The following is a 13,376-nucleotide window of genomic DNA, read 5'->3' as shown; positions in this document are numbered from 1 at the left end:
ACCTTGTGTCCTTTTTTTTCCTGCCTTTTTATTGTTTGTTAATTGTGTTATCACGAGGTCTTGACATCGCACTTGTCTTGACATCGTGTATAACATCTTTAGTGCGTGCCAGAATTACACAAATGATACGGCAAAACGAAGGAGTGTGTGCTTTATTCGTGAGAGTATAGGGAATATATTGAGTTGCTGCTAATCTTATAAATCTACTGAAGGAGTTGGAAATTGTTGGGTATTTATGTTACCAAAATAATAGATTTATTAAAAAATAGTAACATTAATTTAAAATCTCTAATAAACATGTATTTTGTCAACGTAACAAAACACGTCTACATTTTTCTTTGTCAAATCAGACCAAAGACCAAAACTGAAGGAATATAAAATAATAGAGGTTGAATAAAAAGTTACTTGATAACGAATGACATCTCAAAACTAAATTTTAAGATACCAAATTAAACAAATGGCACCAAAAAAACTAACAAAAATAAATTATCAAAATGTTTGGACTTTCGTGGGAACCTGCATTGGGTTGTATCATAAAATTAGGCAAAGAGCAAACATGCATACAAATGATAATGATATCACAACTTCACCCAAAATCTTATGACATTAGATATTTGAGTCAGTTATTATTGCATCCAATGTGTTATTTTAAATCACACTTGATATATTAACATCTCTCCATTAAGTATGAGACTATCCGTGTCTGCAATCCACCACCATGAACCACTTCCACTCCCCTAAAATGTTGAAGTGGATATTATATCATTATTGGGACTTATGGGGTAGCCAACAGTTGTGTGAATACACACATTGCAGAAAGAGAAATCACACAAATGAGAATATGTTTCATCTTCATCCAATGTTCTTCAACCTCCAATATTTTATCCAATGTTGAGGTTTAACTAACAGTTGTTACATCACAATATTCTCTCCTTCAAAGATGACGAAATTCTAGCTTGTGATTGACACGGGTGTCCATACTTGTTGCTTTATAAGTTTACTCGTTAGTAGGGTAATAATTAGTTATTATTTTTGTAGAGTATTTTTTGCACGATGCAGAAAAATATGTAAGAAAAATATGTAACATGATAGAATAAAAAGGGAAATGATTACATGTGCCTTAGGGACATATGTTAAAGTACCAAAGATATAAATTTTGATTACGAAAATCTGGCAATTTATGTCACAAAATATTCAAATTTAATGTTTTTCGATAAATACTTGTTTTTGTTTATAGAAACCTTAACAATTGCCCATAAAAAAAATTGTAATTAATGCACTTTCAAAAAGTCTTACAGAAATGAACAAATAAATTAAGGTCATTACATTTCTTATCTTGTGGGTTTCTCGTGCGTCCTATTTGGTTTCTAAAATTCAAAATATTTGAACGTGTGTTTTTGGAGGTTTTATGAGATTTTTATGCATTTAGAATTTAGAATCAAAATTGCATAGGACATGTGAGAAACCCATAAAATAAAACAAGAAAGAGTCAGCAATTACTCTTTTTTTTTTTTTTTAAAACAAGTCAACAATTACTCTTTGGGTTTTATATTTAGAGCAGAACCTAATTGATACCAAAACAAACCAAAGGTCCAAAATGATTAGTATTTTATTGTTAGTCAACAATTCCCCTCTTATTGTTAGTATTTTAGTGGCTAACACACAGACAAGGTACACAGTACGTCAAAAAAATATATACCTCAGAGTCTCTTCAACGCGTTAGTTTCGTTTCTTCTTTTATCCGATACTCTTCTTACTTCCATTCTCTATTCTCATGGCACTGCAATCAAATTTCTCTTCCTCCTCGTATGGATTCACCTACGATGTCTTCCTCAATTTTAGAGGCTCTGACACTCGTTTTGGTTTTACGGGTCATCTTTATAAAGCTCTTTGTGATAGTGGAATTCACACCTTCATTGATGATACAGAGCTTCATAGAGGTGACGAAATCTCACCATCACTTATCAAGGCAATTGAAGAGTCTATGATATACATTCCAGTCCTCTCTATCAACTATGCTTCTTCTATATTTTGTTTGGAAGAACTCGTCAAAATCATTAAAAGCTTCCATTCAGGGCATCATCATATTTTGCCTGTTTTCTATGATGTGCATCCTTCTCAAGTGCGAAGTCGAACTGGGAGCTTTGGCGAAGCTATTGATAAGCATAAAGAGAAGGGCACGAGTAGGGTGTATGAATGGAACAACGCTCTTATACAAGTTGCTAACTTGTCTGGCTACCATTGGAGCAGGTTGAACAAATACTAATTATTTGTAGGTCATAGTAATTTCAATTTGAAATATAATATTATGATCATTACATTATGAAAACAAATTTTGATTGTGCTACTAACACATTTATTCATACATTTTTTGATTGTTCAGAGATGGAAATAAATACGAGCATGAGATTATTGGGATGATTGTTAAAGAAGTCTCCAACAAGATCAATCCTTCTCTTTTATATGTTCCTGATTACCCTGTTGAACTTGAACCTCATATAACACAAGTACACCAACTTCTCGACTCTCAGTCGGGATCAAGTTTTTATCGTTGGTGTTTATGGAGTTGGAGGTGTGGGCAAAACAACACTTGTACGGGTAGTTTATAATTTGATTGCATGCCATTTTGAAGCTTTTTGTTTTCTTCACAACGTGAGAGAAAATTCCGCAAAGCATGGTTTAGAAAACCTCCAAGAGAAGCTCCTCTCAAAAACAATTGGATTGAATATTAGGTTAGGAGATGTGGATGAAGGAATTTCAATCATAAAAAAGAGGCTACATCGAAAAAGGGTTCTATTGGTTTTAGATGATGTTGACGAATTAAAGCAACTGCAATTCATTGCTGGTGGACTCGATTGGTTTGGTATTGGTAGTCGAGTGATCGTTACTACTCGAGACAGAAATTTGCTAGCAAGTCATCATATTGAAAAAACATATGAAGTGATGTAGGCTTATAGCATATATAATGGTTTTGAGTATTTTGTGTGCACTTGCTAGTTTTATTCGGGTTCATTGTCAGAAGCTTTTGATTGTTGACCTATGGTTCGCAGACATGTAGCAAATGAACATCAACTTGAATGTGGTTTACAAGCTGCTTGCTTGATGATATATCTTAATTGATTTGATGTTGTTGAATTTAGTATTGTTGTTTTACACTAGCCATAAACAATGATAATTGGTCATTTTTTAGTTTAAATTGTTGGTCATCTGATGCCCTATGTCTCCTTCAGGACAACATGTGTATTGATGCTTCATGCTTCATTTTCTATCTTGAGTGATTGTACTTTTGATTGTTTAGTTTTGTGGCCTTCATTAGCTTTGTTTTCTACCGATGTTTTTTCCACTTCCTTCATTGTATGTTCTTTCGATTTTGTTAAACAAAAATGAGTTTTAAACAATTACTCTTAAGTTTTGATGATAAAAACATATAAAAGAACAGTTGGAGGTAATAATGTGTATTCAAGTATGCAGAACCGTAAAATTAAATTCTGACTATCAAAGTCAAGTTTTAGTTCAAAAACATCAACATTCTGAATGCATAAGAAAACGTGTAAAGCGAAAGACAAACTTGTATGACTTGGGGCAGGATTTGAAGAGAGGTAAACCAAAAAGTCAATGCTCTGATTACTTTACATTCAGAAGCATATGAAGGAATGAAGACTCTGAAGGATGAATGATCTAAAGATGACGTTAGTAGCAGAAGACTCTAATTCAGTTTGTCGTCTTATGAAGGAATGTAACTATCAGACTTAAAGTAGAACAATTTGTAAGCAGAAAAGAGGCTAAGAATGAAGAAAACTAGAGGATCAACTATTGCCTCATGCGCATCGAGCAATGGGAGCCTGTAGATCACTGGATTTCTAATTTTAAAAATACTCAAAAACCAAATGACACCATATTTAACATTAAAACCTTTCTACGTCCAATAATAACAAATGATATAAACTTTTTTATGTTTCAGCACAAACATGAATTGAAGGGAATGTTCCTCTAAAAACAGAACACATCTAAAAACATTGATTAAAACCAGAAAGAGAACAACCAAAAATCATTTTAATTTACAAAGTAATTAATTTAATTCGATAGAGAAAATTACCCAATTTCCATATAAAATTGATGTAGGAAGCAAAGGAATGGTGACGGCGAAATACGGAAAAAGAACGACAACTGCAAAATACGGAAATTGAACGGCGACAACCAAAAACCGCAAAGGAACGACGATGGCGTAATAAGAAAGGAAGCGCAAAACAAAAGTGATGAGTATTCTTCTTATGTAACAGATTTACAGAGGTTACAGTTGGATAAACAGGATGAGAGGTTTTTGAATTGGGGAAGTTTTGATTAGTTGTACAGATTTTTTTTACACATAATCCAACATGTCATTCGGGACACTCTCGGGAAGGAATCTGTCGCGAGAAATAGCATTTTTCTTAACACAAACATTCAATTATGATATTTGCATTTCTTTCTCTTCCCGAATACATATTTACATGCACATATAGCACATTCTGCTAGATTTGTGATATTTACACCTAAAACCTTACAATTGAAACATCTTCCCACCATATATGTCAATGAATTGGGACACCAAACAGTCGAGCCTCTTGTGTCCAGGGTGAAAAGGCATTCATTCACATTATCATACCAGAAAGAGATTGTGATGAACCATCTGTCAGTATCACAATATGTACAAACTCTTGTACTCTTAAAAGCAAATTAATCATACATACATGTGTTGCTGCTGCTACATAAGTTCTGTCTCAGAAAACTGATTTGGCAGAAAAGTGTTTTTACAAAAGAATAACTTATTAATCACAAGAGCCATTCGGTGTTGTTGCTGTGACACAAGTTCTGACCTTCATCTGGTTCTCTTTACATGAGCATTGGTGATTATCACATCCTCCTTCGTGCTTCCTTTTTTCCTGAACACATTGATTCCAATTTGTGTACTACGATTGAAATTCTCATAACTCTTCAAATGAGCTGCAAAGCATACCGTTACTCACTGCCCTTTAGAACAACCTGTCACAAATTACGGCTTGATACTTTTTCATTGTTATTCCTTGTGTATATATATAATTACACTAAATAATTACAATTATTAGAAACAAATCAATTTCTGATTTATCTAATAAATATAATAAGGAGAACAAGTCAACTCCTTATTCACATCCCCCCTCAAATTGATGTGGCTGGTCGATCAACATCAATTTGCCAACAAGAAACTGATGACGTGGGTGCGGAACAGCCTTGGTAAAAATATCTGCAATTTGCAACTGAGTACTGACATGAGGAAGGGATATTAGTCGGTCATACTACGATTGAAATTCTCATAACTCTTCAACTGAGCTGCAAAGCATACCGTTACTCACTGCCCTTTAGAACAACCGACGGATTCTGTGGTGCGAACAACCTCTAGACATCTCCCATGACAGTAAAAATAGCCAGATGACTACAGATAGTTTCCTGACAATGTACAGTCAAATAAAAAATAAATGTTTAGTTTTGGTTAGAGAAAAGTTGTGCAAATAACCAACAACAGGCTGAATTCATCGGCACTTGATTCTTCATGTTTAATTTTATGAGAGAATGTTGCTTAAATATATTACTATTGAATAACAATCAATTTTTTTTTCCAAAAGATCTTCAATAAAGATTATGATTACACGCATTTATGCTTTATAAGTATAGGGATCTTACCTGTAACTCCATTCATCTTGGACCCGGTGCAATTTATTAGACTTTGTGTGAAAGTGGCCAATCTCCACTACACCTTTTAGAAGTTCTGTACTGAAGGGATACATCTGGAAGACCTCAGAGATGGATTCCCATACTTTCTTAAGACCTGATTGATGCTGATGTCTCTGAAGCACAAAAATTCAAGTTGATAGCTATTCAAATAGCTTCCTGAAGTACAAAAGAATTCAAATAGATGTGATAAGTAGCACAATATATAGTTACGTTGCAATAGAAAATATAAACACTGATTACCCGATGAAAAAACTTATATATGATCTGCCAAGTCCATGCCTTTAGCTCACTGTAAACCTCCTGGCTGCTTATAAGATAGTCAATTTTTTTATCAGTAATGTATCATGTTTCAATTGCAATCACGTTACACTTCACATGAAAATTAAAAATGCATGTGTATTAAGTTCTCCATGTGTGAAATCATATGACATTGGGATAGACACATGATTTATTACATTAAGATACAATAATAACTCATCAAGACTTTAAAATAAGACAGTCTACTTATTGAACTTTAAACAGTTGCCAAGTCTTTGAGGAACCTTAATTTTGACACTTTCAACCATTAGAACCCGGAGAAAAACAAAAAAAAAAGTTGGTATCCTTTATGTGTTAAAAAAGTTTTATTGATAATTTCTAAAATTTCCTTCTATCAAGCGCAAAAAAACATACTCCCTATGAAACACCGACAGACACTGGACTTGAATTGACTCGTCGACACCTGTAGTAATTAAAGAAAATAACATATAACCATATGTGTTGGTGTCGTGTTAGTGTCAGACACACGTCGGACTCTGACACATCTTTGAAGAGAAGTGTATGTGCTACAAAGCATCTTCCACAGTAAATTGAAACAATATTTTAGACTGCACAAACTTCATGTCTCACAATTTAAAAAACTTCTTCAGTTAGAAACAATGATTTTGTAATTGACTATAGTATGTACATAAATTAATTAACGTTTATACTAACGATAATGATCTAAAGTGTAAACAGCAAACCACAAACCTGGTTCTCCTTTTCTTTTCTCTTCTTTGGACACTTTTCCCTAGTCTCTTAGCGAGCAAATAAAGAAGCTATTCGCTCGAACAATAGACTCATACAGTGAATATCACATCTTCCAAGTTGTTCTGTCTCAGAAACTTCCAAGCTCTGCATCTGTACAGTTTCTGTCTCAGAAACTTCCAAGTTCTGCCTCTGCACTGTTTTTGTCTCAGAAATTTCCAAGCTCTTATCTTCATCTGATTTTGTCTCTCTACAAGGACTGGTGAATATCGCATCCTCCTTCGTGTTGCTTTTCTCCTTCAACGCATGGATTCCCATGCCTGACACTAAAGCTAGATGCTTTTTAAATGTAGGACAGAATTTCTTTCTCTTTCTACGAAATATCACATCATCCTCCGTCTTGCCTTTCTCCTTCAACACGTGGATTCCAATTTGTGCACTGTCTTCCAAGCTCAGGCTCTCTACATTTTCCGTCTCAGAAACCTTCAAGCTCTTAATTTCATTTGATTTTGTCTCTCTATAAGGATTGGTGAATATCACATCCTCCTCCATGTTTCCTTTCTCCTTCAACACTTCAATTCCCATTTGTGAAAATTTCTTTCGTTTCCTTTTATTTTCTGATAATGAAGTATTGAGATATTCATCTGATTTTGACTCTCTATATGGATTGGTGAATATCACATTCTCCTCTGTGTTGCCTTTCACATGGATTCCCATTCGTGAACTAAGATAGATATGAGATTCACTATCACAAGTCTTAAACCTAAGCTCCACAGGGATCCATTTGTCCATTTCAACATTTTCTTCCAATTTCAAATCAAACAAAATTGTATGATTCGATATCAGCCTCAACATAAGATTATAATGATTCTGATTGACAACAAAAGTCACCCTTGGAAACGTCTTATATTCCGGGATAAGAAGAATACAAGTTATAGAGATCTCTTTACGAAACCAGAAAGAAAGTGTGTGTCCCCTGCTTTGGTGCTCAAACCAATCTGGAATCCCCTCTCTTCCGTTTGGGAAAAGAAACTCTGTGCATCCAGCCTCATATAGTTTCTGTTAGTTTATACAAAAGTGTGAGAGTTAACTTAAAATCAGAAATCTGGAGCATCGTGCCACGATGGAGAAGCATCGCGCCACGATGGTTGAAGCAAGATTCCTGGGCAGACACTGGAAATTTCGTGCCACGATGAAGCCTCATCGCGCCACGATGGTCGCGCTGAAGATAAAAATAAAACGTATTTTTCAGTTAGATTTGTTTCAGTTTTATAAGGGTTTACTTTCCACTATAAATACAGCCTTGTATCAGATGATAAAAGCGTGTAGAAAAACAAGGTTTAGACCAACAAACAAACTAGGGTTTATAGAGAATCTCTCTTGGCAACAACTCTAGGGTTGGGATTGTTTTGATTCACCTTGAACAAAACACTATTAGGATTGAGTCTCTTGGTCACGGGAAGAGGCTGGGACTTGGGTAGAATTAGGTTTGAAGACTGATTCTTGAAACTCATTATCTCTTTGTAAAGAAACTCATTCATTATAGTGGATCGGAGAGCTGCTCTCCCCCAGACTAGGTCATCATTAGACCGAACTGGGTAAACAAATATCTTGTGTTCTTTCTCTCTCTCTCTCCTTTTATCTCTTGCTGGTTTTGTTTGGATTAATTGCTACCCGCTTGTTTTGATTACTTGATATTAATTTGCTCCACACATCAAGTTTTTATTGGTGTGGTTTTCTCGACGAATTCACAACAAAAAGAATAATAATTACACTATGAATTATATATGAAAACTAAATATCAAATACTATTGCAAGATAGAACAAAAACAAACCTGACTCAATAACATTCTTCTACTTGAGGAACTCAATGAATGGCATTTTATAGCAGAAAGGTCTTTAAGATTTGGTGGTATCCCTCTAATTTCCTCAAGAGACTTGCAATGATTCAATTCAAGTATCCTAAGAAGGTGACATTCCTTAAGGCACTCGGGAAGAATTTTGAAATTGTTCTTTGATAAGTCTAGATGTTTCACATTAACAAACCACTTGAGAAGCATTGGAAGACATTCAAATGAGAGATTGCTTTCGTAGAGTGAAAGAGATTCCACATTTGAAAATACTATAGGATACATTTTGTCAATATGTTTTGGGAACCTTAACATTCCACTTCGATATATTGTTACGTGACGAAGTTCACTGAGATTTTCAAATGAAAATGGCAATCCTCCTATGGAAGTGTTATTATGTAACGCAATCTCTTTTAAATTTGTCATCTTGCATAATAATTCTGGGAATTTCTTGAGACTCCTACAATAAGAGAGTTCAAATTCCTTGAGAGAGGGCAGCTGTAAGGGTGGAAAACTCTCAAGCTTGATGCATTTCTTCGCATTTAAGATTTCAAGTTTATTTAGCTTCCCAATCGAATCGTGAATTGTAATTAAATTATTACTCTTTTCAACTGAGAACTTTTCTAAATTTAGAAGACCTGAGACATTGGGTACATGGGTTAAATATTCACAATTGTCAAATGTCAAGACTTTCATGAAGTCGAACTTCTGCATAAACACAAAGAAGAAACAAATTAAAATTCAAAAACTATACTCATGGTGATTTCTGTTTTTTGGAAACAAAATCATACAGATTTCATAAGTATATACAATTACGAAATGTAATTATTTTACTTGCCTTGCTAAAAATACTAGATGATAGAGACTCTGAAGTACATCCTTTCCATTTAAATACTCTCAAACTATTTGGAAGATACTTCGGACCTTTGGAAAAATGGCCATTTTCAATGATAAGAGTTTTGAGTTTTGTCATCTTCTTGAAGGACTTTCCATTACAGTCTATTACGGGTTCCATTGCGGGACAGTTCAGATATATCATTTCAATGTTGCTAGTTCCCTTTTAACAAAAAAAAAATTAATAAAAAATAATACAAATAATATATAGAGAAATAGATATGTAATGAAGTGGTAAAAAAACTAGTATGAGATGATAAGTCCATAAAGAGAAAAATCATGGTTAAAACTAAAACAAAAAATTGTTCATAAATATCAATCTTACAGTGTTCTTCTGTAAAACATGAACTATATCATCGTGACACCATAACCTACTACGTTCTCCAGGCTCTTTACTTGATTCTTGCCGAACGATTTCTTTACCCATGTCCTCTACCAAGTCATGTAATGTCACATCAACATGATTTCTCGCTGAACGGTATTGAGTATTAATCTTTAAGAGAGATTTTTCGACCAACACTCCAACATGATGTTTTATGCAATGGCCATAATGAGCATGAAGTATATCTTCGACCTCTGTCCATTTACACCCTTTGAAGCAACAAGCTATATCCAGAAAGACACTTTGCTCCTCTTCCTCTAAAGCATCATAGCTTACTTTAAGTATCTCTTGGATCTTTGTATTAGGAATCTTTTCATATCCATCTAGTGTACTCTTCCATGTTTCTATGCTCTTTCCAAACAAGTTGGAACCCACTATTTCTATAACTAAAGGAAGGCCCGAAGCATATGAAACTGCACGGTTTAAAATCTCTTCATAACCTAAAGGAACTTTGTCTTTAAAGGCCAGCCACCTCAACAATTCAAAAGCTTCTTTCCCATATATCCCTTCTACTTCATATGTTCTATCTACCCTATGGCACGTTAGTAAGTGTTTATCACGAGTGGTAATGATGACCCTGCTTCCACGACCAAACCAATCAAGTCCTCCAGCCAAAGCCTCTAGCTGCTCCATTTTGTCAACATCATCAAGAATCAAAAGAATCTTCTTTCTATGTAGTCTTTCCTTTATGAGTGGAATTCCCTCACTAACATCTCCTAACTTAATGTTTAATTTAATTGTTTTTAAAAGGAGTTCCTCCTGGAGATGTTTCAAGTTATTATGAGTTGAATTCTCCCTGACTTTATGCAGAAAACATACACATTCAAATTGATCAGCAACATAATTATAAATTGCTTTTGCAAGTGTTGATTTACCCAAGCCTCCAGTACCATAAATTCCTACCATGTGTACCCCTTCGTTAGATTCCTTATCAAGAAGCAATTTTAATTGTTGTACTCGGTACTGTAATCCAACAGGGTATTTGGCTACATGTAAAACAACACGATTGATTTTGTCGGAGATATCTTCGACTATCTTCCCGATAAACTCGTATTCGTATCTATTCATGTCCAATAAGATAAGTTAATAAATACACAACAATTACAATAACATTTAAGCAACAAGCGAGATTATTGGGGAATTTGAAATTAAAGAAAGAAAATATAAAAAAGGAAAATATGATTTAAGTAAAGTGGGATACCCAAGACTAAAATGGTAGCCGGACAAGTTAGCAACTTGCCTCATAGCCATTTTCCATCGCTGCAACCTCTCCATGTTATCCTTATCATTTTGAAACCTTTTTTCATGGTCAGCCAATGCTTCACCATAACTACCTGTATGATGTCGCACATCAGTAGGATCCACACCAACAAAAACAGGCAAAACGAGGCGACCCTTTGTCTCGTAGCAGTGAATGACATGTGGACAAGTTCGTCCAAACAAAATGAAGAAGATGCATAGTTGGTAGAAAATATTGGAATAAAAATTCTAGATTCTTCAATGGCCTTGATGAGTGATGGTGTGATTTCGCTTCCTCTTGGAAGATGATTATCATCAATGAAGGTGTGGATTCCCTTGTTAGTAAGAGCCTTGTAGAGATTTCCAGTGAAACCATACCGAGTGTCACTTCCTCTGAAACTGAGGAACACTTGGTAAGTGAATCCATAGGAAAATGAAGAGGAAGGTGATTGCATTGCCATGGATAATTGTAGGTTACTGTCGTTTGTGGAGTAAATGAGGGAAACTGATCATATCATATACAAATAAAAATGGCAAGTTTGAAACCAATCATTCCTTTTTGGAATAATTTAACCAACTCTTTATATATATATATATATATGAACCAATAACAGAATAAAATGTTTTTACCAACTCTTTCTTTTTGCTTTTTAAATAATTTAACCAGTTTTTTTTCTTCTAGTTAGTGTTTTATGGAATAATTTTATTCGTTTTTTGGAATAAAGTAAAGATATTACATTCCGCGTGGGTTATGAAAGAAAGAAAGATACTTAAAAAAACAAAAAAAAAAAATGAAATAAAGAAAGAAAGTAATTGAAATTGGGCCTACCAGCTTCCCACCATGAAAAGAATAGCATCAATCTCTTTGTTAGGATGATAAATGATACTTCATCTATCTCATTTTAATTGTCGTTTTGAGTTGTGCGCAATTCATAACAAAGTAAATAGTTGATTGATTTTCCTGTTTAAAAAATTGTAGTTAGTAGTAGTTAAGTGGGATGAAGTAAATGTTTTTCGGAGAATATTTTATAAGAAAAATGTGTTTGGAGGAAATTAGCAACCATCCAAATTTCACTTACATTATTAGTCCTTCTAAGAGTCAAGGATCAAGTTTGGTGGTAATCTTAGAGACTAAATTGATAGTAAGTGTCTAAATATAGGATTATAATTTATTGGAAGTGGTCGGTTAAATATAAAGATCAACTTTATAGTTTAATTAATTGAGTTATGGGTTTTTTTCTTCGATATTTGTAATTTTAAGAAATTATTTCATAACATTTTAGAAAGACAAAAATCAATTTCATAGTTTTGCGCAATTTTAAGTAATTTGAATAAAAATGTAATAGTTATTTACAATTTGTAAGTTTATTCCCCTCTCTCGGCCGTGTCTTTATTTTTTCCCATCCATCCATGAATATAGTGGTTTTGGAATCATCTTCTCCATCATTTTTTTTTCTATTTGATCTAAATAAGTGGATTTTTACATAGAAGTGATTTTTTTTAAAGATTTTTTAAGATTTTGTTGTTTGTGTGCGCGACATTTTTTTTTCTTGTGATATTCGTTTGATTCAAACTACCAGATCAACTTTGATGTATTACAGATTTAAATAATGACTTAGGCATCAACGTTAAAGTGAAGACTTGGATATTCAAATCACTTTGATTTTGTCACATTTATAGGCATCATGGTTTTATGTTATTAATTCAGTTTTTATAGTTTGTTTGTAAATTCATCATTTTTAGTTCTAGGGAGGTCAAGTTTGTGTTATTTTAGATGAATTCTACCGATTTAAATAGATGAATATAACTTTTTTAAAGAATGTAATTAACTCCCTAAATTTTTTAAGAGATATTTAATTAGGTTATAAGTAAATAAAATTAATAAAATTTCAAAACATCTAAATTATTTATTATTAGGTATCGTTTAATTTTTTTAATTATGTTTCTAAACTCTTAGATAATTTACATCTGGGCTTCTTTTTTTTTTTTTTTTTTTGGAAAAGTAGGTAGCAAAGTGCTAACCTACCAAAAAATATAAAGGGTTAATAGTGCTTTACCCCCCTGTAATATAGGTCATTTCCGGTTTTCCATCCTGTAAAATTTTTTGTTTAGTTTTCGTCCTTGTAATTTGAATATTTTTTGGTTTTGGACCTTCATGGAAAATTTCGGTTTATGCCCCAAAAATTTGAGAAAATTTTGGTTTACCCCCCTGTTAATTTGAGCGAATTTCGGTTTAGCCCCCTGCCATATCGTCG

The 13,376-nt window shown here is 33.6% G+C and overlaps 1 protein-coding gene and 1 pseudogene across 1 annotated transcript; one reads left to right on the top strand and one right to left on the bottom strand.

The window, feature by feature from the left end:
• Positions 1-1,715: 1,715 nt before the first annotated feature.
• LOC11417273 (toll/interleukin-1 receptor-like protein) lies at positions 1,716-2,644 on the top strand. The gene is made up of 2 exons (XM_024785682.2): positions 1,716-2,250; positions 2,384-2,644. Exons 1-2 carry the CDS (start codon positions 1,775-1,777, stop codon positions 2,607-2,609), a joined length of 702 nt encoding a protein of 233 aa, XP_024641450.1. The 5' UTR covers positions 1,716-1,774; the 3' UTR covers positions 2,610-2,644.
• Positions 2,645-5,835: 3,191 nt separating this feature from the next.
• Positions 5,836-11,672, bottom strand: LOC11412660 (disease resistance protein RUN1-like; annotated as a pseudogene).
• Between the last annotated feature and the right edge of the window lie 1,704 nt (positions 11,673-13,376).

Source organism: Medicago truncatula, chromosome 6, assembly GCF_003473485.1.
Source record: "Medicago truncatula cultivar Jemalong A17 chromosome 6, MtrunA17r5.0-ANR, whole genome shotgun sequence".
Lineage (NCBI taxonomy): Eukaryota > Viridiplantae > Streptophyta > Magnoliopsida > Fabales > Fabaceae > Medicago > Medicago truncatula.
This window is presented reverse-complemented; position numbering and strand designations above follow the sequence as displayed.